The following is a 23,189-nucleotide window of genomic DNA, read 5'->3' on the forward strand; positions in this document are numbered from 1 at the left end:
GCAGCAAAGGGAACCTTGAACAAAGAGAGCCTGTGAGTCTAAAATAAGATCACATTTTCACTAATCACCTAAATAATGGTGGACTTTAAACACCTTCTTGGCTTGCTCTCAGCTGTGTCTCTAGTACGAACCATGGCTGATTTAATCGGAACACATTCAACAATATTTGCTCAATGAATGAATAATATTCCTTACAGTTGCTTTAAGATATTCATGGCATGAGTTTTTTACTCTCAAGCATTCTATGCTTAATATCTATTTATCATGTTCTTGACAATGTATTGTGTGGAGAATTGCAAATCTCTGGCTTTCCATAATTATTGATTCAATTAATCAACAAGTTCTGTGGGGTTGTAATTTGCTGTGCTAGTTTCTAGTATTGTTGGCTTCAAGAGAAAGTTTTCCACATTCTGCTTTTAGTTACAATTAACATCCCCCCTGACTTTCAGGTTTGCTCTTTGCTTCTCTTGTGCAGGACAAGAAACCAGATGATAATGATGTAACCAAATCTCCTTTTTTTTTTTTTTTTCTCTATTTAGAGTTTTGGCTAGGGTAATGTTTCTGGTTTCCAAATGAAATCTAAATTGCTATTTTAATAAAAGTGAGGTACAAGGAAAAGTTTAGTAATTAAATCTTAAAAGATTTCTTCCTATACTCAATAACCTACATGAGAGCTACTGTCTATCCCTAGAGAGACAATTTCCAGATGGAAATATATATATATATATTTTTTTTGCCACATTCTTTTTTTATTTTATTATTTTATTTTATTTTTTTAATATGAAATTTATTGTCAATTGGTTTCCATACAACACCCAATGCTCATCCCAACAGGTGCCCTCCTCAGTGCCCATCACCCACTTTCCCCTCCCTCCCACCGCCCATCAACCCTCAGTTTACTCTCAGTTTTTTAAGAGTCTCTTATGGTTTGGCTCCCTCCCTCCCTAACTTTTCTTTTTTTTCTTCCCCTCCCCCATGGTCTTCTGTTAAGTTTCTCAGGATCCAATAAGAGTGAAAACATATGGTATCTGTCTTTCTCTGTATGACTTATTTCACTTAGCCTAACACTCTCCAGTTCTATCCACGTTGCTACAAAAGGCCATATTTCATTCTTTCTCATTGCCAAGTAGTATTCCATTGTGTATATAAACCACAATTTCTTTATTCATTCATCAGTTGGTGGACATTTAGTCTCTTTCCATAATTTGGCTATTGTTGAAAGTGCTGCTATAAACATTAGGGTACAAGTGTCCCTATGCATCAGCACTCTTGTATCCCTTGGGTAACTTCCTAGCAGTGCCATTGCTGGGTCATAGGGTAGATCTATTTTTAACTTTTTGAGGAACCTCCACACTGTTTTCTAGGGTGGCTGCACCAGTTTGCATTCCCACCAACAGTGCATGAGAGTTCCTGTTTCTCCACATCCTCTCCGAGGGAATATTTTCTTTAGTGAGAAAATCTATTATAAGATTTCAGTCCTACTCTATTTTAACTGTAGTTCCTATAGGTGTACCATTGCCTTTATTGTTATTTAGGTAACTTTCTCAGGAATGGAGAGGAGTATACTAGACAAAATTTATCTTAGGAGAAGCCAGGGTGACCTACATTCATTTTTTCTTACTCCCATGGTTTGTCATCTCCCTCACCTTTCAGGATATACTAATGCTCTCATTTCTCTTCTCTACCATAAAGGAAAAGCATTTCTGGATTAATTCTGATCTTCATAATTTTTACTTTAGTATTGATCTTAACACGTTTTCCCTCCTTGAAATATTTGAATTTTAACATTCTAATTTTAGCATTTATCTTTGTAAATGGAATTTTAGGCATCATGGTAGAAGTAACCTTTTGCTGGGAGCCACACCAAGCTCCATAACACATGTACATGCTGCCCCACCCCCCCAACCCTTGCCCCTTCAACCCACAGGCCTGTATGCAGGTATGGATATTTTAGCTAAGAAAAAGGCTATGTTGTCTCTATCTTATGACAGAAACTTGAGTTTTCCCTTTAAGTGTTCATGTACCTTCAACAGCTGGATCTTTGTATATGTGAATTCTGCTTTGGTTTTATTGACTGGTCAGTATTGGGAGTAGGTGTAAGGAGACAAAAAGCAATTATCTGTACCATTTGCCTTAAGTAATTTTCTCATGCAAGAAACCAAGAACACATCTGTGAAATAGAAAATAGCGGATAGTAGAGCTCTAATTCATCTTGTTTTCATGGCGGCATAATGAATTATTTCTAAACCATACTCGATTTTCATGTTAGTGTCATTTGATCCAGGATAATATGGTGTTGACTTAGACTTTGTCCATGATCATTTATTTACAAAAGACCAGAAAGGACATTAACATGGTGGTTTGATCCATAAGGCAATTCTATGGCAAAGTCTTCAGAATATGGGGAGTTAATAGAGATTCAGTGAAGTAAAGTGAAGATGCATGAATTTGGAATTATGATGTACAATGAATTTCTAATACTGTTTTCTATCGCAGGTCAGTTGCTCCGGTTAAAAATGTTTCGAGAGGATCATGGGTCATGGATGACAATGTTCTTCAGCACAATTCTGTTTCTCTTCATATTTTCTCACATCTACAACACGATTCTTCTAATGGATGGGAACATGGGGTAGGTTATCTTTCCCCTTTCTACTGTGGTGAGTGTTATGTTTGAAATTCGTAAAAACTCAACGAGAATTTTTTAGCTTGTAGTAGCCTAACTCTTTGTGATAGTCTACTGTCAGTAAAGATAATCTGTGCATTTTTCTTGCTTAAGACATTTAGAGTCCTCCAACCAGCTTGTAGTGTTCTACCGTGCTTGTCTTGTGTTCCTTCTCCTTTAGGATATCTCTGTGGAGTAGTTTGAGGGCAGGTAAGAATTTCACTATAGTGACAGAATATGAGAATTGGGAAATCTTACTGACTTGTTTACACTCAGTAAGGCTGGGCTAAGATGAAGGTCTTTAGATTTGCAATTCCTTTGCTCTGCAATGCCTGGTTAAATAAAAGTGTTTGATACTGGTGGCATTTTTTTTTTTTAACTCTCTTGACAGTTCCAACAGAGAGAACTTTGTTATGAATGGGTCATCTTAAAAGTGGGCCACCCTGTATTAAATCCAGGGTTGTGATCTATACTTATCAAATCACTAATCAAATCACTGTGGCATGAAGATGTACTAACAAGTAGACTGTAGATTTTTTTTTTTAAGTTTCTCCAATTCTCAGTTTGCTCTTAGTAAGGTTTAAGAACAGAATATAAGGAGAAGGGCTTAGCTTACAGCACTAAGAATTAGATTAGTGACAATAATAAACTATGTTAGATATTGTTGTGCAATGAAATAGTTCCCAAGGAGGGTTTTCATCTATCCTTCCCAATAGATTGGAAAGCTAGGTAATATCATTTTCTTCTAAATATAGGCAAGGCAAGATTGTCGGCCTCTTCTGTACTGCAATTGTTTTGATCTTATGTACAGATGTTAGCCAGCACAAAGCTGAGAGGGATAGCTCAATTAAAATTTTTATTTTTTCCCCCCACCATCAAAAGAGATGAACAGTAATGGGAAAGCAGGTTATTTCACAAAGGTTCCTTTTTGGTACCAAGTGGAACGTGAGATTTAGATCAAATGTTCAGGCTTTAAGAAGCTACCGAAATGCTTTGTAGTTGTTTCTTGGGTTTCGAATAATGCCATTTACTGGGTCCATTTTTAAATGATGGAGTCACAGACTCTAACCTAGGGAAGTCAGGACAAGCTTCACCCTTAGCACAGTGCTGATAGTAATGGAATGGGTAATGGTGCTCTTGGAATTACCCAACACAACTCAGCCTGTCAGAGAGGTGTTGTGCACTGTCAGCACTGGGGCCAGAAGGGGAAGGGACCCATTAAAAACCTTGCATTTTTTAAGCTGTTGCTGAAAATAATACATTAAATATAAAATATACCCTCTTCTTGGAAGTTGACTTCTTTAATTCTTTTTTTTTTTTTTTAAATGGAGCTAAAGAGGTCTTTGCTAACTAGAAGTTTTTATTCTGAGGGAAGAAGGAGATGTCAAGGTAATAAATTAAATGCAATAATGGAAGACCCCTGGCACACTGTAATGCCCTCAGTAGGTAATACTGAAATGAATCTTTCAGAGGGCTAACAGCTGTTAAGCACTCAGTACCACTACTCAATTAAACCTTACAGTGACCCTAAGTAATAGGTTTTTGTATTCTCTCCATTTTACAGATCAAGAAACTGAGGACCAGACATGTTCTGTCACTTGTCTAAAGTTACATTATAATTAAACCTCTATTTTAGACATTGACAAAGGAGGAGTTGGACTATTAAGTAGTGAATTCTGGTAATACATCCTGCTTTTAGGGTGGCACAGAGTTGATTGCTGGTTGATTCTGTTACTCAGTCACTGTAAGTCTATTAGCTTTGCTTTGTATTTTTAATCTTTCAAGCAGAGTTTGAAAATTGAAAGAAGTAGGAGGCATATGCAGAAAATAAGAGAATTTGTATGCGTCTATTTTAACTAAAATTGAAAGTGATTCTCTTTTATTTTCAGACTAAATACAGTATTCCATGTTTTTACTAACTCTTGAACTCCTCACCAATATGCCTCATCCTTTTTCAGAAGGACCTTTTCCTGAGGGGACTTCTTACTGCAATCCCTTGTTAATTTTTTAAAAAATCCGAAGCAAGGGACAAATGGTTTAGTTCTACTAATAAACAAATTAAATCACCATTTATAAAAGACATATTACCAACTTTAATGACACATGCCATTTGAACTAGTGAGTACTTTAAGGTAGGAATGTAAACTTGGAGGAAAATCCATTCCTAGGGAAAATTGATGCATCTGTGCATTGGGGTTCTCCAGGGTTCACCATGTTATTTGAGGCATTGCCTCATCCTTTGTAGGGCAGGGAATGATGGAGCCAGAGGGTGTGGAAAGGATGATAGGCATGTGGATATCATGACTGACTAGTTTTATATCAGAGGATTGCTGGTGGTGAAGAAGAATCCTGGATTCTTTACAATGAGTCTGATTGGCATTGAGGATTCCAGTGTTTCCTGGTTTGTGGCTTCTTTAGGATTTCTGAGAGCATTCCCTAGAGTGATTTGCCTTTTCCCCCCAATTTTAGGATTGATTGTAAAGTTAGGTTCAGCCAGAGTCCTTTGATCCCTCCTTATAGAGAACAAAACCCCTAGGTTTATCTGACCAGAACCTCAAGAGTTTTAGCCAGAACTGGCTTGATGAGAGTCAAGTTGCCTGCTCCTGGTGTTCTCATTGGAGTGAATTCCCTGAAATGTGCACTAGCTCTATGGCATTAGCCATCTCTGGAGAGTCAAGCCAAGAGGCGGTCAAATGGAGAAGGAGAGAGGTAAGTTAGCTGACTGGACTAAAGGGACCAGGGCTCAAGACAGCCCATATGTCCTACTACTATGAGGAAAGTATCCCCCCATTGATTCTCTTTCCACCCCTCTACACCACACCCCACCAAAATGCTGCTGTTTTTGTAACTTCTTTTATGTTTTAAGTCATCAAGATGAAAGTAAACTCATCTTTCTATAAATGTTTGAGGTTGTGGATCAGGATTCTGCTGTAGTTAAGGCTCCGATCCTTGGCAGAGTTTTTACATTATAGACATTTTATGAGCGCCTTCATTTTTACACATTGGCTGTCTAAGTAGGCTGTCCTACAAAGTCTTTAGAAACGATGGAAAATATAATGCAGACTGATAGACTGTGCATAGCTCTCCATAGCTGAGCTTACCCAGATGTAACAAAAAACCCCAGAGGCCAGGGGCGCCTGGGTAGCTCAGATGGTTAAGCATCTGGCTCTTGGTTTCAGTACAGGTCATGATCTCAGGTTTCTTGAGTTCAAGCCCTGAGTCAGGGTCTGAGCTGAAGGTGCAGAGGCTGCCTGGGATTCTCTCTCTCCCTCTGTCTGTGCCCCTCGTCTGCTCATGCTCTGTCTGTCTCAAAATAAATAAATAAACTTAAAAAAAAAAAGAAAGAAAAGAAAAATAAAAATCCCAGAGGCCAAAAATGAAGAAAGATCTGAAAACCAGGGCAGTAAGCCTGTGTAGTGACACTCCAAGGCAGTAACATAGGGGTTTGAGTTTACCTCTCATAGCAGGACCAGAGATCAGGATTTGGGCTCGTTTTAGGCGAGAATGGAAACATACACTCCTACCTTCAGTGGTTCTGCAGAGTGCTACAGAAGATGGACTAGAAAATATAACTACCAGCACAGGCAGCATCTAGGAGGCTTGTCTGACAGGCTGGGCTTTGCTTAGAAAAAAGTTCTGAGAAATTCATAACCATAGGCATAATTTTATGGTTTTAATATACATTTTCCTTGGGATTTTAGAACCCACCCCCTAATCCCTGGCCATTCTCTTTTCTTTTCTTCTTCTTTTTTAATGTTTATTTTATTTCTTTTGAGAGAGAGGGAAAGTGCAACACACATGAGTGGGAGAGGGGCAGAGAGAGAGGGAGAGAGAGAATCCCAGGCAGCCTCTGCACCTTCAGCTCAGACCCTGATGGAGGGGTTTAAAGCCATGAACTGTGAGATCATGACCTGAGCTGAAATCAAGAGATGGATGCTTAACCCACTGAGCCACCCAGGTGCCCCCATTCTTTTTTCTAAGTTTCAGGTTCTCCTCATGCACCGTTGACGGAATGCCAATTGGTGCAGCCACTCTGGAAAACAGTGTGGAGGTTTCTCAAAAAATTAAAAATATAATTACCCTAGACCCAGCAATAACACTATTTGGAATATACCTAAAGGCTACAAGAGTACTGATTCATAGGGGCATATGTACCCCAATGTTTATAGCAGTGCTTTCAACAATAGTCAAATTATGGAAAGAGCCCAAATGTCCATCAACTGGTGAATGGATAAAGAAGATGTGGCTTATATATATGATCAGATACTCTTCAGTGATGAGAAAGAATGAAATCTTGCCATTTGCAACAACATGGGTGGAACTGGAGGGTATTATGCTAAGTGAAATAAGTCAGAGGAAGACAAATATCAAATATTTTCACTCATGTGTGCAATGAGAAACTTAACAGAAGACCATGGGGGAAGAGAAGGTGTAAAAATAGTTTCAAACAGAGAGAGAGGCAAGCCATGAGAGACTCTTAAGTACAGAGAACAAACTGACAGTTGATGGGGGCGGGGGGGGGGGAAATGAGTGATGGGCATTGAGGAGGGTACTTGTTGGGATGAGCACTCGGTGTTGTATGTAAGTGATGAATCACAGGAATCTACTCCCGAAACCAAGAGCGCACTATATACACTGTATGTTATTAGCTAACTTGACAATAAATTATGAAATAATAATAATAAGTTTTAGATTCCTACTTTTCTCTGGAGCCCCCTGCATTTCCAGAATTCTGGAATTCCAGAAAACTTCTAAAATTTTTCTGGTTCATTATATAGAGCAATTTAGTTCTCTTTCATCTCTACTTCTGTCCACTTTGATTTATCTGGGACTTTTCCTTTCATAACCAAAATCACATTAATGCATTTTGCAGTCAAAGGAACCAGGACCCCAAGAGGAATGGTGCTGTGTTCTTGGAATCCCAAAGGGGCTGCTGCTACCGCATTTCAGTTTTGTGTTGTTTTTAAGTTAGCAATTTCCTGTCATTCAATTAATGTTTAATTAACTGTCTCTTGGGAGCGAAAAGGGAAGACAGTCAAAGAAAAAGAGGCAAAGGAATGAGTTAAGTTAAAAATTAGGGTTTTGTGGTAATCCCAGTCCCGCAATATGCTGCATTGTTCCCAAACAGGACTGCAGCCTCAAGAAAGAGACATTAGTAGGAAAGAAACCAGACCATTTCCTATTTCCTTCCACAGTGATGGACTTGCCTTGGTTAAAAATGATTCTAAAGACATTTTTATTATTTTGTTTTATCTATCTATCTATCTATCTATCTATCTATCTATCTGCTTGTTTGTTCATTTTTGGAGAAAAGGAACGCAAGCAGGGGAGAGGGGCAGAGGAAAGAGAGAGAATCTTAAGCTGGCTCCATGTTAAGCATGTCCTACGACCCTGAGATCATGACCTGAGCTGAAATTGAGAGTCAGACACTCAACCCACTGAGCCACCCAGGCGCCCCTAAAAATGATTCTAAATGACTCCCCCCCACCCCCCAGTTGTTTTGATTTCCTCTGTGTTCAACTAGGTATGTTAAGACCAATCCATTTAGAAATCTCTGTTTGACAGAAATAGAGGTGTGCTCGAGTCCACATTGTGGTCTTTAATTAATTAATTAATTTTCTTGAAGTTTTTATTTAAATTCCAGTTAGCGTTAGTTTCAGGTGTAGAATCTAGTGAGGTTGAGGTCTTTACTGACCAGAAACTGAGCAAGTCATATAGGGCTGGGAAGAGTCTTTTTTTTTAGTGTTTAGATACCTTACATCCTTTGTGACATCATTTTCTGAAGAACTTCTTAGTCATGGAATTTCTACGGCATCAAATGTATAAAGCCCTAATTTAGGAAATGTTTGCCTGGACTTCTCAGATATCTCAATTCCCCAAAGAATAACATGTATAATGTATAAGGAATGATGAAATGGTACGAAAGCAAGCACGCACGCTCCAGTTCTGTTCATAAAAAGATTCTGAAAACAGCCACTTGGTGGCAGCAAAAGGCATGTTTTAAGCTTAGACTGCCTCACCATGTGGTAGGCAGGTTTTCTCTGAAGAGAATCTTCTTTCGAATTTTTGAAACTTGGGTTGAAATATTTGCCTCCTAATTGTTAGTGAGCTTTCTGAAGAAACCCACCTAGTGATCTCTATAATAAGTACTTATTATGTGATGCACTTGGCCTCTTTATGTTCTAAAACAAGTTTAAATAATAGTATATATAAACACATAGGCACGCATGCACACACACACATATACACACATGCATATATATACATGTTTATAGACTTATTCCAGTATTACAAGGATAAATGTTGTGTTTAGCACTGAGGAAATTAGACACTTGACAGACTGATAAAATTTCCTCTGTGAACTGGAATAACTTTCCACAGGGTGCATCCTACTTAGGGCAGGATATGAAGAAGCTGATGTTTTCTAGTGATAATGACAAAGTTTTCTTCTTCCTAATACACATCTTTTTCCAGAGAAGTGTTACAAATATTAATTAATACATCAATATGTGTTAAGTATTGCCGAGACAAAAATTGAGAACTGAGTGAGACAAAGTGATTTGATTCAGGCAAGTTTGAAAATAAATATTAGCGTTCATATTCAGAATCTGGAAAAAAATGAAGGTAAGAATTTGGTGATGGGTGTAATGAAAATGGAATAGATCGTCTCCGTTCTGTTCTGTTTCTGATCAGTTTTAGTAAGTAAGAACTTATGTGGAGAGCTCATTAAATGTCTGGGTGTGGTAAGCACATTCAGTGGATGTGCTGTAAGGGTGATAGGCCTAGGAGTGGTGACAGGAGGAAATACTTAAAATAGACACTTTCCTAAAATCTGAGATGCATGGCTTTTATGTACAGAGGGAACAACAAAAGCAAGCAAGAATGAGTAGGAAAAAAATGACCAAGCAAGAGACTGGCACAGACTTGTCTACAGGCTGGATGAAATGGTTCAAGCGCTAATGCTCTCTCAAGGGTATGTGCACAGCTGACCTAGACCTTAGCCCCCATGCTCTTCTTATCCTCATTTTGTAAAGAATGACTGTTACTCTGGTCCATCTGTGTGTCCATATGTCATATCAGAAAAGATTGATTTATAGCTTTAGTTTCTGTTGCTAGAGGTCTAGGTTTCGGCCCATTATTTTTCCCAAAGTTGAGTTACACTTTAATGGAAAAATTCAGGGTGAAATTTCACTCCATGCAGTACTTTTCTCCTTCCTATGTCCACTATTTTTAAAACCTTCACTAATGCTTTCAGATTCCTTACTCAAACATTTTTTTCTCTTTCTGGTCACCACTGATCTAGATAGTTACGGCCGTGGTGCATGTTTCTTTCTGTTAAGAACCCTGATTTTCACTTGCTATTTTTCAAGTACAAAGTTGGTGACCTGCTACCATTGTTTACACTGGTAGCTTCCTTTGGAGGAAGGGACGTTTGTGTGTGTGTTTTGTTGTTTTTAAAAGTGCTATATTTATTTTGGGAGATGGCAAGAAAAAATTTAAACGGTCTTTTGTAATGTTAAACACTACAGTTTTTGTATGACCTAAACTAACAACACTATTAATGTCCCAAATTATCCATTTAAATTTTAGTAAATAAAAAGAGAGATCTATTGTTTTTCAAGGGGTGGGCCTAGAGGGACAGATGAAGGATGGAGTCCCTGGGCCGGGTTTAGAAGCTGGGATGGGGGGAAAGCTTGGCTGTAGGTATTCATGAAGTCTGAAAATACTTGAGTCAATAGCTGAAAAGCTTGATTGGCTGCTAATGCAAGGCTGAATGCAAATTCTGCTGGAGTGGTGCTTTACATAATTTGTTGGCTTCATTCTTAATTAGGCTAAACATTGACTTGCTTGTACGATTAATTCACAATAATAGTACAATCAATTACCAAGGCTGGGAGTAAGGGGCCTGAGCTGGTTGCTGAGAATGGGCTGGAGAGAAGAAAAGTTGGAAGTGAATGGCTGGGTCTGGTCGTGGGGGCTGACCCAGTGGGGTGCTGGAGGGAGGGAGGCAGGCTTGGTGAGAGAGAAAGGGAGGGAGGGAAGGGAAAGGGGAGTGGGTGGGGGAGGGTCGGGCAAGGGAGAAGGAGAATTACTTAGCCAGCCAGAGGCAGTATAGCAATAGGGCACAGTTGGCTGCTTTTAATGGTATTGGTTTCGCATTACTTGGTTTTGATAGTACAAAGGTAAAATAGCGCAGCACAGCCAAATTATCACGAGTTTACTGTAAGTGTTGTCTGAATTGATGAAGTTTTAAAACACTAATGAAAAACACAATCGATGTTGCATCCTTATTACTGTGTGCGAGTGCATTATTATCTGTCCAGAATTGACATTGTTTTGACACACTTAAGAGGTGTTCCATGATCCTTGTTTACAGTTGCTTATTTCGACTCTCTCATTAAATAGTTTATCAGCTTGTTACAGGGGAAAAATTCGAATGCGGCAATTGAAAGACCTGGACTTTAGCCCCATCTTAGCCGCTCACTGGCAAAAATAACTTGGAAAAGTTAGACCGTTTCTCATTTTTAAGACATAGGTTGCTGTTACAGGATTGTTACTGGGTTTACTATTATCAACCTCACCATTATTATTGTTAATCTTGGGGAAATGCATGCTTCCAAAGTGGAGAAACAAACTAAACATAATCTCAGTCGCCATTGGCTTTGCTTTGTACGAAGGGCAATGTGTTGTCCTAGAAATAGCATGGACTTGTGTGCTGACACTCTTTTTTGCTATGTGACCCCAGGCAAACTTCACTATCGGAGCCACATTTCCACTGATGCAAAATGGGGATGTTAGTACTGCCTTAAGGTTGTTGTGACAATCAAAGAAGACAATGTGTGCAAAGAGATTGGTGTGCTGCCCACCATGTAATGAGCTCCTAATAAGTGTTAGTTGCTTTTATAATAATAGAAAATATATTTTAGTTTCTCAAGTACTTTAGCTCTCAGTAAGTATTAGTTATAATGATAACAGTAAGTACTTCGGCCATTATAACGAAATGATATAATACATCTCAATGATCTTACTACTTTATTGTCATTACAACTATGGTGATTATTATCAATGTATGCAAACTAGCACTAGTAGGTCTTCAATAAATATTAATTTCCTATACCATAATAGTACATAATACATAATCTTAAATATACTTGCATTATAGAGTCAGATTAGTATATGCAATACATAGCACTCAGTTCAAGTGCTATGAATGCATCTTTATGAATATACATAAACTGTTCCTTATTTTTCATCAATGAAAAGCAAATACACAGAGCTAATATAATATTTAATTGGGATTCAGAAGAGGAAATCAAACATATATTAAGTTACTAAATGATTATTTGCTAAGTTTGTCTTTTTTGAAAAGAGGGAACATTTGGTGAAATTATTGATGATAACATGGGAATTACTGACGTGGCAGTCATGCCTATGTGCATGTGTGTGAATATCCATTATCTAGAGACTGTGTAATAATGAATATCTTTAATTTTCATCTCAGTCCCTTTTTCCCAGTGGTGAACATGTAGAAATCATTACTTTCCAGGCATGAAAAGTTGATGTATATGATAGCCTGAGGCTTACGTTTTATCAGAAGTTATATAGTTTAATTTAATAAATGAATAAGAGAGACCCAGCATGAGCTGAGAAAGTGACATTTCGGTGACAAGTAACCCCCTTTGTCACCTATTAACCCCATAGTTATTCTTGAGGGAATCAGAGAACCAGTAAACAGAATTCTGTTAATAAAATGTTTCATCATTCCAATCGTTCCCTGTCAAGGTAACATCACTTGTAGCACTGTTGTGTTCGCTACTCTGGCTGCTGAGTCAGGAATGTCTACAACTTCTACTCTTGCACCGGATCGGGAGGATAGTGCCTTTCTGTGGTAAAGATAAATGAGCCCCGCTTGTGTTTTCCTCGAGAGGAGAATCTCATTGGAACTGCTTAGCTTCTTTCTATTTCAGTTTCCTTTAGGCTACTGCCAGGGTACCCTGATGTTCTACTTTTTTTTTTTTTCTTAGAGAAGCAAATGTGCATAAAATACTTGAACAAGTTAGTTACAAAAGACATAGAAAAACATCATATTTAAGTAATGTATTAAATGGATACCCTTACCTAATTGAAAAAAAAACCTGCTTTACATCCTTTACAATAAAAGATTAGTAAAATATACACAAAATATGAAGACAGAAAAGGGGTATTAGATTTTGACTTGTATTTTGTAGACTACATAGTTTAATTCTCTCCCCCCAAAATGCATATTTTAAAAGATGAGGAGGATGGTTCCCAGGGATGTTGCAAAGCATTAAGATGTTCAGCATTCTGTGTAATAATAGAGAAGAATATATACCACATGTGCAGTTTTTTAGGAAAAATGTTAATAGATTTCTTTGCTTCAAGATCATCCATATACTACCTAAATATGCACATTTAAAACAATTTTTTTAATGTTTTATTTATTTTTAAGACCGAGAGAGACAGAGCATGAGTGGGGATGGAGCAGAGAGAGAGGGAGACACAGAATCTGAAGCAGGTTCCAGGCTTTGAGCTGTCAGCCCAGAGCCCGATGCGGGGCTCAAACTCAAGAACTGTGAGATCATGACCTGAGCCAAAGTCAGATGCTCAACCGACTAAGCCACCCGGGCGCCCCTAAATATGCACATTTTTAATATAAAATGTATATTATATGTAATAGTATATGTTACTCAATATACTGTTATACATGTATATGTATATATAATATTTATTAGATAGTCAAATTTATTTATTAAACCATTTTACTTTTATTAGAGAATTTGATGTGCAAACTTAAAGCTAAGCATATAAAATAAATCATTGATCAGGGCACCTGGGTGGCTCAGTTGGTTAAGCGCCGGGCTTTTGATTTTGTCTCAGATCATGATCTCACAGTTCGTGAGATTGAGCCCCACACTGGGCTCTCTGCTGACGACGCAGAGCCTGCTTGGGATTCTCTCTCTTTCCCCACCTCTCCCTCCCCCTCCACCTCCCCTGCCCCTCCCCCTGCTCGTGTGTGTGCATGCACTCTCTTTCTCTCAAATAAATAAACTTAAAAAAATGAATCATTGATGATAAAGTTATAAGTAACTACAGAGAGATAAGAGGTTGTAGCTTATACTGAACCTTACAGTGACATCTTAACTGAATATGTGGATCTACATAAACTGATAAGTAAACAGGATTATATAGGTCTTAAATGAGCAACAGATATGATATGTCTGTTAGGATCATGTTAAGTTAACACAGGGCTCAGCAGAAAGGACAGCTAAGCTACAGAACATCAGCTGCTTAAACAATTCACTTGTCTGGATAGGGTGGCCTTGATTATCACTTTACTACATCATCTAAGGTAAGTCAGTTTAGGGTAAGTTTCTAAAAATTCAATGACCTAAATTAAACTAGTAGAAAAGCTAGATTTGTGCACCTATTTGGGGAATTGCTTCTAGAGACTTTATTACCTAGACTCATCAGGCTTTGGGAGGGTTTTTAATTAAAATTCACAATAGCCATTTTTCCTTATCTTTCGTAGGAGCAAGGTATCAGACACTGTTGATCTGTTTGAGATCAGCCTCATTGATTAAAAGAACATTTTTCAAGTACCTACTTTGGGCACTGATTACCAGTTACAGTTTAAAGACTGATCTCCTTGAGATCAAACAAGTATCCAGAGCTCGTTCAGCTCTGGAGGCAGGTCACAGGCACATTTTTGTCATAGCCAGACAATGAATGATGATGGGTTACAAAGACAAGGTAGGAGTCTAGGGCAAGGAGATCCAAGCCAAGGTTGGCAACCAGAGGTTACCTATCATGGTTAGAGACTAAACTCATAGATTACTTAAGAATCAGCAACAAGGCAGAGCTAAAGTCAGGAGTTTTGGAGAATTTAATGAACACCGTGGATCTTCTTCCCCAGCCTCCTAAATTTTGCGTACAATGTGATGGAGTTTATGGGCTCCATGTTAAAAGCCACTGAAGTTGGTATCTCAGAATTAGAACACTGAACAGGAGGCTCCAGTGATAAGATCCTAAAACTAAGATTCTACCAGTCAGGATAGGTTAGAGTCTGTGTCAGTAACAAACAAATCCAAAATTTCAATGGCTTAAGACAACGAAATTTGTTTTTTACTCACACTACATTTCATTGTGAGTCGGTTGGAGGACTCTGCTTCATCATCCTCCCTCTGGGACCGTGGTTGAAATAGTAACTACATTGTAATGTTGAGAGGTGCTCCTGGAGTCTCAGGGAAGTAATTCAACATTCTGATGGAATGTAACTTCTCACAACTTTTTTTTTTTTTAAACTGTGTAAAAAACATCTTTCTTTTTTTTTAAATTAAAAAATTAAAAAAATTTTTTTAATGTCTATTTATTTTTGAGAGAGACAGAGACAGACTGTGAGTGGGTTAGGGGCAGAGAGAGAGGGAGACACAGAATCCAAAGCAGGCTCCCGGCTCCGAGCTGTCAGCACAAAGCCTGACATGGGGCTCGAACTCATGAGCTATGAGATCATGACCTGAGCCAAAGTCAGACGCTCAACCAACTGAGCCCCCCAGGCACCCCAAAAATTTTTTTTAATTTAAATTTTAGTTAACATACAGTGCAATATTGGTTTCAGGAGTAAAATTTAGTGATTTATCACTTACATACAACACCCAATGCTCATCACAACAAATGCCCTCCTTGATACCCATCACCAATTTGGTCCATCTCCCACCCACCTCCCTCCTTCAACTCTGTTTGTTCTGTATCACTGAGAGTCTCTTGGAGTCTGTTTTCCTCTCTCCTCTTCCCCTTCCCCTCCCCCTGCTTCCCATATGTTCATCTGTTTTATTTCTTAAATTCCACATATGAGTGAAATCATATGGTATTTGTCTTTCTTTGATTGATTTATTTCACATAGCATAATAATACATTCTAGCTCCATCCATGTCATTGCAAATGGCAAGATTGCATTCTTTTTGATAGCTGATTAATATTCCATCATATATATATATATATATATATATACCCCACATCTTCTTTATTCATTCATTAGTTGATGGACATTTGGGCTCTCTCCATAGTTTGGCTATTGTTGATAATGCTGCTATAAATTTAAGGGTGCATGTACCCCTTCAAATCTGTGTTTGTATCCTTTGGGTAAATACCTAATAAGGCAGTTGCTGGATCATAGGGTAATTCTATTTTCCATTCTTTTGAGGAACCTCTTTACTATTCTCCAGAGTGGCTGCACCAATTTGCATTCCTATCAACAGTGCAAGAGGGTTCCCCTTTCTCTGCATTCTCTCCAACACCTATTGTTTCTTGTATTGTTAATTTTAGGCATTCTGACAGGTGTAAGGTGGTATCCGAATGTGGCTTTGATTTATATTTCCCTGATGATGAGTGATGTTGAGTATCTTTTTATGTGTCTGTTAGCCATCTGGATGTTGTCTTTGGAAAAGTATCTATTCATGTCTTCTGCCCATTTCTTACCTGGGCTGTTGTTTTTTGGGTGTTGAGTTTGTTAAGTTCTTTACAGATTTTGGATACTAACGCTTTATCAGATATGTGATTTACAATTACCTTCTCCCATTCCACAGGCTGCCTTTTAGTTTTGTTGATTGTTTCCTTCACTGTGTGGAAGCTTTTGATTTTGATGAGGTCCCAATAGTTCATGTTTGCTTTTGTTTCCCTTGCCTTCAGTGACATATCTAGTAAGAAGTTGTTCTGGCCAAGGTCACAGAGGTTGCTGCCTGTGTTCTCCTCTAGGATTTTGATGGTTTCCTGTCTCACATTTAGGTCTTTCATCTATTTTGAATTTATTTTTGTGTATGGTGTAAGAAAGTGGTCTAGTTTCATTCTGCATGTCACCGTCCAATTTTCCCAACACTGCTTGTTGAAGAGACTGTCTTTTTTCCATTGGATACTCCTTACTGCTTTGTTAAAGACTAGTTGACACACAACTTTGATTAGCACTAATTACTTGGCCCCAACCAAGCACAAGGAGACTGGAAACTGTATCCAGGAAGAATTAGGATATCAGGAAGCACATAATCGCTTCCTAGTTGAGGTAAGAGTGGCCGCATATGGTAGTCAGTAGCATTATTCCAGGTACATGGTATGATTGCAATTCCCAGCCTCCTTCTGCACTTTCTAACAAACAGTGTCTTTCTTCCTATAAAGGGGATATATATATATATAATGATTTTTACAAAATCATTGTAACTATGATGTGACAGAAAAGGAATGAATGAATTTCACATCAAAATCTGATTGATGTGAATGCAGAATCTAATCTAGTTGTATGCAGTGTTAATATCATATGGCCAATCAGGTAATTAAAAGCACAGTAATTGATCAGAGAAATCTATTTGATAGCAGGAAGGAATGGTTTCAAGGTATTATTGATCGATTGATAGTTAACATGCTCTGGTTCAGTTCTTGTGTACCTCTAGTATACATTTTGATTTGGTGAATATATTCATTGTGTTGGGTGTTTCTCATGTCATGTCTGTTCTGAACACTTTCAATGTCATCTATGATTATTAGAAATAAATGAGTTGAGTTAGTGGATTTAGGAGAAAAGACACTGGTCAGTGGGACCTTATGAAGATACGGGTAAATATATAATTTGTCAGAGAAATTATGAGATGTTTTGCCTTCTTATGTCTACAAAATTGAGATAAGTCAAGAACACAGCTGGAATTTGATCAATTAGAATAGAGAATCCAACTGAGGCTGAACTTATGCACTCCTCCTGGTTGCCCTGGCAACAGGGCCCCCTTTCCATGCTAGCAATATTATAGTGTGAGTGAAGAAATAATTGGAGGTACAGAAATATTTGTTCAAGTCAATTCCTCCTTTTGGGAAAGTTAAGGAGGAGTTTGCTAAAGGCAAAAGATGAGGTCATGAGAGGGGAAGAATTTGAATTAAAAAAGAAAAAAAAATAATTAAATTGAACCTGAGCCTGAAAGCTTCTGGGCATAGCACTGCTCATAGCAATGTTTCTTCCCGACTTTGGTTGAAGGCAGAGTAGATAGTAAATCACATGGTTGCATATCTACGTTATCTCTTCCATTGTAGCCCAGGAAAAGCACTGGACTGGGAAATTGTGACCTGTATAATTGGCTTGGATTGGAGCCATCTGCTTTGTGGATTGCTCTGCCTGCTCTTACAGCTAGCCAGGAAGTTCTCATTTGCCCAGAAGGGTTAAGAGGGAGTCAAAACAGCCTTGCCCATATTTTTCCTGTGAATTTAGCTTACTTTGTTTTTAATGTTGTCCTTAGGTGTATTTTATCCGTGCCACATATATCTTTCAAATTCTGCTCAATAGTCTCAGCCTTTTCTCCTTTTATTAAATATATGTCGACTGTGCACCACTGCTTGGAGAACAGAGAGATTGGGAGGAGTTAGCAATGAGCATTTCCTGTTTCACTTCTGCCTTTTCTTTCTCTGAACCCTTCCCACTAGCAAAAGAAGAGGATACAAGGTGATCCCTTTATCCCATTCCCTGTAGCCAGAGTAAAATAAGGAAGAAAACTACAAAGCATTACTTAAACTGTGGTGTCGGGGCACTCTGGCACATATGGTTGCCCTACCTAAAATCAGTAGGAGAGACTAAAGAGAGACCTGGATAGAAAAAGGATCATCTGGGGATGTTCTAGAAAGAAGACTTGGCCTTGATGCACACTGAATATTCCTGGACAGTTGTAATTACTTTGTAGCCAAGTTCAGTTTCTAATAGGGACCATGAGATTGTTTCAAGATAAAGGATCTCATGGCCTCTTGTCCATGAATAACTTGTATCAGGTTAGAATATAGTAAGAATGAGTTCCTAGAAAGTTTTACAAATCCATGTTCATAGTAAAACCTCAGGAAAGGCCTTATTATTGACCAAAGTGTGGTCAAGGTTAAGGACTGACTGACCAAGTGAATTCCATTTTCTGCTCCCATGACTATTGCTTAAGAAAATTTAAATACGTTCCATTTTGCTTAAGGCAAACCTATCAAGCTCCATTTTTTTTTCAACTCAGATCCTGATTGGAGTAAAGGGGGACCCCTGTCATAGGAGAAAATGACAGTAACTGTATGCAGTGGGCAGCCTTTGAGGTGGTCCTGATGTTCCCTGCTTCTGATATTCAAACCAGTGTAGGGTGAGTGTAGGTTGAACCAAGTGGCTAGCTTTTAATGAATAAAATATAGTAAGATGATGGGGTATTATTTCTAAGATTAGACTTCTATCTTGTTTGCCTTTTTTTCTGTCTGTCTCCATCTCTGCCTATGTCTGTCTGTCTGTCTCTCTCTTGGAACCCTTACTCTGGAGCAAAATTACCACACGCAATTTCTGTAGTCTTATGGGAGGCCTGTGTGGCAAGGAGCTGTTTCCAAACATCCCTCAAGGACCTAAGACCCACCAGCAGTCATGTGAGTGTGTTTGTAAGCCAGGCCTCCCCAAATCAAGCCTTGAGAAGACTGTTGCCTCTGCTGGTGTGGAAATTGTAGCCTGTGACCTGGCCTCTGAGCCAGAGGATGCTGTTCAACTGTGCTCAGATTCCTGACCCACAGAAATAGTGAGATAATAAATGCTTACTGTTACAAACCACTACATTTTGGGATAATTTATTCTTCAGCAGTGAATAGTTAATATACTGTACTTAAATAATGGGTTCTGTGTGATTAAAATGTTCAGAAAGAAAAAAAAATACATAGACACAGACACACAGCAGACACACACACACACACACACACACACACACACACATCTCGAATTGCCACAAAACAAATTCCCTTTGTATGCTGTGTAGTTTTTCCTATACTCTTCTTCAGTCTCTGCACTAATTTTATTTTCTGCTCCATGCTTTTCTGGATATCGTCCTCCATGTTGATGGTGGGGAAACGTTAAAGCTGTCCCATAAAATATTAGCAAGTAATCAACAGAGAACCCAGTCTCAGGCTTAAAGACCATGCATTGCATCATACAGTGTATATTTGGGAGAAGCACTACAGGTCTTTCTTAGGAAAACCAAAAGGAAAATTTTCCTGTGAGTTTTCATAAAGAGAACCCTCTAAAATGTAGAGAATGACATCCTCAAGAACATTCCTAACAAATCCTTACAGTAAATATAACAGTGAATTTTAAATGTTTGTTTGTTTATTTATTTATTTATTTGGAGTGAGAGAGAGAAAGAAGGGGAGGGGTGGAGAGAGAGAGAGAGAGAGAGAGAGAGAAAGAGAGAGAGAGAATCCCAAGTAGGCTCTGTGCTGTCAGTGGAGAGCTTGACACAGAGCTCTATCCCACGAACGGTGAGATCATGACCTGAGCTGAGCCCCACAGGTGCCCAACAAAGAAGATTTTTTTAATGTTTTATTTATTTGAGAGAGAGAGAGAGAGAGAGAGAGAGACAGAGGAAGTGGCAGAGAGAGAAGAGGACAGAAGATCCAAAGTGGGCCCTGCACTGTCAGTGCAGAATCTGATGCAGGGTTCAAACTCATGAACTATGAGATCCTGACCTGAGCCAAAGTCGGTCACTTAACCTACTGAGCTACCCAAGCGGCCCAATAATAATTTTTAATGAGCTGTTTCCTTCCAAGTCTGTCAATATGGTCTTTATTTCTAGTCTTAATGACTAATCTAATTGTAGGTATGGCACCCAGGTAAAACTTAACTAGCTTCCAAGGAGAATGTCTTCCATATTTCAACAACAGCAAGCTGATACCACATCAGAGAGGTGTTAGTCAAATTTCTTCTGCAGATGGTGGGTTGTCTTTTAAGAATGGTTTAAAGTTCCACTTTGTGACCAAGGAAAGCATAGTTGGCAGGTAACTTCTTAAATTCTTTTCTAGGTATAGAATTCTATGATCTTTTTCCTCAAGCCTAATTTTAGTATTTGCTACAGAAAAGATAACATATTTGGCTTGAAAAACCTGCTGAAGGAATGTTCAGGCAACTTCCCATACTATTCTGACTATAGGGGTAGCTAAAACGCTACAGGATTTTTCAGTTTCTTTCTTTAGCACAGTACAGATTCTTAGAGTCATCAGATTATAGGTGCCATATACCACTTCAATTTAGGAATAATGGTGTCATGCTCTTTTAGTTAGGCATGAGAAAGTACCTGTATTTAAAACTATTTCCAGACTTGGCAGTTTTTACTGCAGCCTGCACATGTGCAAATAATTCTTACTAAAATCACTTAACACTTCCTCATGAGCCATGTGTGACACACTGATTTATGAGTATATCCTTTTAGTAGGAAATGAGTTTGAATTTTACTTTAGGAAGTAAGAGTTATATTGCAAGCGGAAATATAAAAAGATAGATAAAAATCCTTTCAGCTAGTAATGTCACAACATCTCTAATCAAAGAAAGCACAACAGAGCCATAGGAATATCCTTTTACTTTGTAGGATGAAGCAAAAAAAATTCCCTTTAATGTTTCAAAAGAGGATAGAAGCAAAATATTCTTTGTGATAGATGTTTGTTAATGTGCAGTGCAGATTTATTATTATGTCTTCAAAAATTAATTTAAAATCACACCCCCCCCCACCCTCGTATAAAGTCCTTGGAGGCTTCCGGCATTCACCTTGTACTTGTTCCATTCTGTCTTCTAGTAACTTGGTGATTATTCCTTTCACTCACTAAGAGGCTTTAGCACCTATCTCCGTCTTGCTCTTTGCCACGAGTCTTGACATCATCCTGTGCAGGTCCCAAATCTACTTGGTCACCTGTGATCTCCTAGTCAAACCAACCAATGGATATCTCTCAGTCTTTATTTTGCTCTACCAGAGAGGGGGAGGGAGCTCTAGCACTTGGCACTTACCACCTTTCCTGCCATCTTGAAACCTTCTTGGTTTCTGATGCCATACCTTTCCCTCCTTTCTTTATTCTCTCCTCTCATGGTACTGCTCTTACAGTGTTCTTTAGGCTCCCATCACTCAGGGTTGTAGTCTGATTTTCTTATTCTATTCAGGCTCCTTGAATGAGATCGACCCTTTTGGCTTGATTGACTATTTTTATATGTGTGATTCTAAAATATTTATATTTATCCCTAATTTTAGTTATGAGTTTCATGTCATACTAATATCTATTTGAGTATATCAACAATATTCAAGCTAAATAAATCCAAAGTTGAACTCATTTCACACCCCAGACCCCACCCCTGCTGGCTTCCTCTGTTCCCTACCAATGAATGGCTCGTTAGCTAACCAGTTGCTAAGGCCAAACACTTAGATATTGTTCATTCTTTCTTGTGGTCCCTTATCTCAGACGTGCGGTAAATCACAGAGACTCTTTGATTCTACCTGTTAAGTGTTTCTCAAATCCATCTACGTAGACCTATCCTTACTGGTACTCTCCTAGTTTCTTCCTTGGATTTCTGCAGTGGCTACCCCCTTCTCATTCATTTTCCATACTGCGGTGATTCCTCTAAAACCTGGATATTCCTGCTTACAACTCTGCAGTGGATTTCCATTGTCTTCATAATAAAGTCCAAGTTTATAAGGCTCTAAATAATGTGGCCCCAGCTCACCTCTTTATTCTGCCCTTTTGTTCCTTTTGCCAAAACACTAAGTTCATCCAAAGTGAACTTCTTTTATTTCTATGAATAAAATTTGCACTTTCTCACCCCTGGGTCTTCAAATAAGTCCCTCTACCCACCACCCCCTTTCCCATTGCTTATTCTCTGGCTAGCTCATATTTATTCAGGTGTCCCCTTAGATGGTCTACTTAAAGGTCAGGAAAAGTGTTCCTTCTATATGTTCTCATAATATCATGCATCATCCACATCATAACATTCACCACACTGTGTTTTAATTGCCTTTTTACCCATGTATATTTCCTATCAAATTGTGTTTTGAGGGCAGTGTTACCTACCAATGCTTGACAATATTTTGATTCTCCTCTTCTTCTCAAATACAGAGATTTTATTTCTGTATCTCTGAGCCCTCTTATAGTTAGAGCATGTGATTGTAACCAGAAGTGATGTATGCCATCATTGGCCCAGGCCCTTTCCCTGATGCATGGTTCTTCATGCTTTGTTCTTCTAACGTGGCCTCTAAGACCACGTGATCCAGATGGTTCAGCTACCAGGTGATGAGCCTGTGTCAGCCCAGGTCCCTGAGTGAGCCGAGGCCCATGCATGGCACAGGTAGCATGAGTGAGAAACAAACGTGTGTTGTGTAGAGGCACAGAGATTTTTGGTGGTTTATTATCACAGCATTATCTAGCCTGTTCTGTCCAATGCAGGCAGGGCTTGTGTCTCCGTCCTTTGCTGCGGTATTAACTGTACCTAGTGCAGTGCCCACCTGGCACATATTAAGTACTCAGTAAATATTTGTTGATTGAGGGGACTTACTGAGTTTTCCTTTCAAAAGATGCATTAATTAGCAACATATAAAAGTGACATTAAAAAAATTTTTTTTCTTAATATTTATTTATTTTTGACAGAGCGGCAGAGTGTGAGCAGGGGATGGACACAGAGAGAGGGAGACACAGAACCCAGAGCAGGCTCAAGGCTCTGAGCTGT

General features: G+C 38.6%; 1 protein-coding gene across 1 annotated transcript in view; it reads left to right on the top strand.

Annotated features, from left to right (window-relative positions):
* The first annotated feature begins 2,387 nt into the window (after positions 1-2,387).
* TMEM117 (transmembrane protein 117) overlaps positions 2,388-23,189 on the top strand; it is a 396,452-nt gene continuing 375,650 nt past the window's right edge. Inside the window, exon 1 of the mRNA XM_049625332.1 lies at positions 2,388-2,629. Within this exon, the coding sequence (XP_049481289.1) occupies positions 2,439-2,629 (191 nt within the window). The 5' untranslated portion in view covers positions 2,388-2,438. The remainder of the gene's footprint in view (positions 2,630-23,189) is intronic.

This window comes from Panthera uncia, chromosome B4 (assembly GCF_023721935.1).
Source record: "Panthera uncia isolate 11264 chromosome B4, Puncia_PCG_1.0, whole genome shotgun sequence".
Taxonomy (NCBI): domain Eukaryota; kingdom Metazoa; phylum Chordata; class Mammalia; order Carnivora; family Felidae; genus Panthera; species Panthera uncia.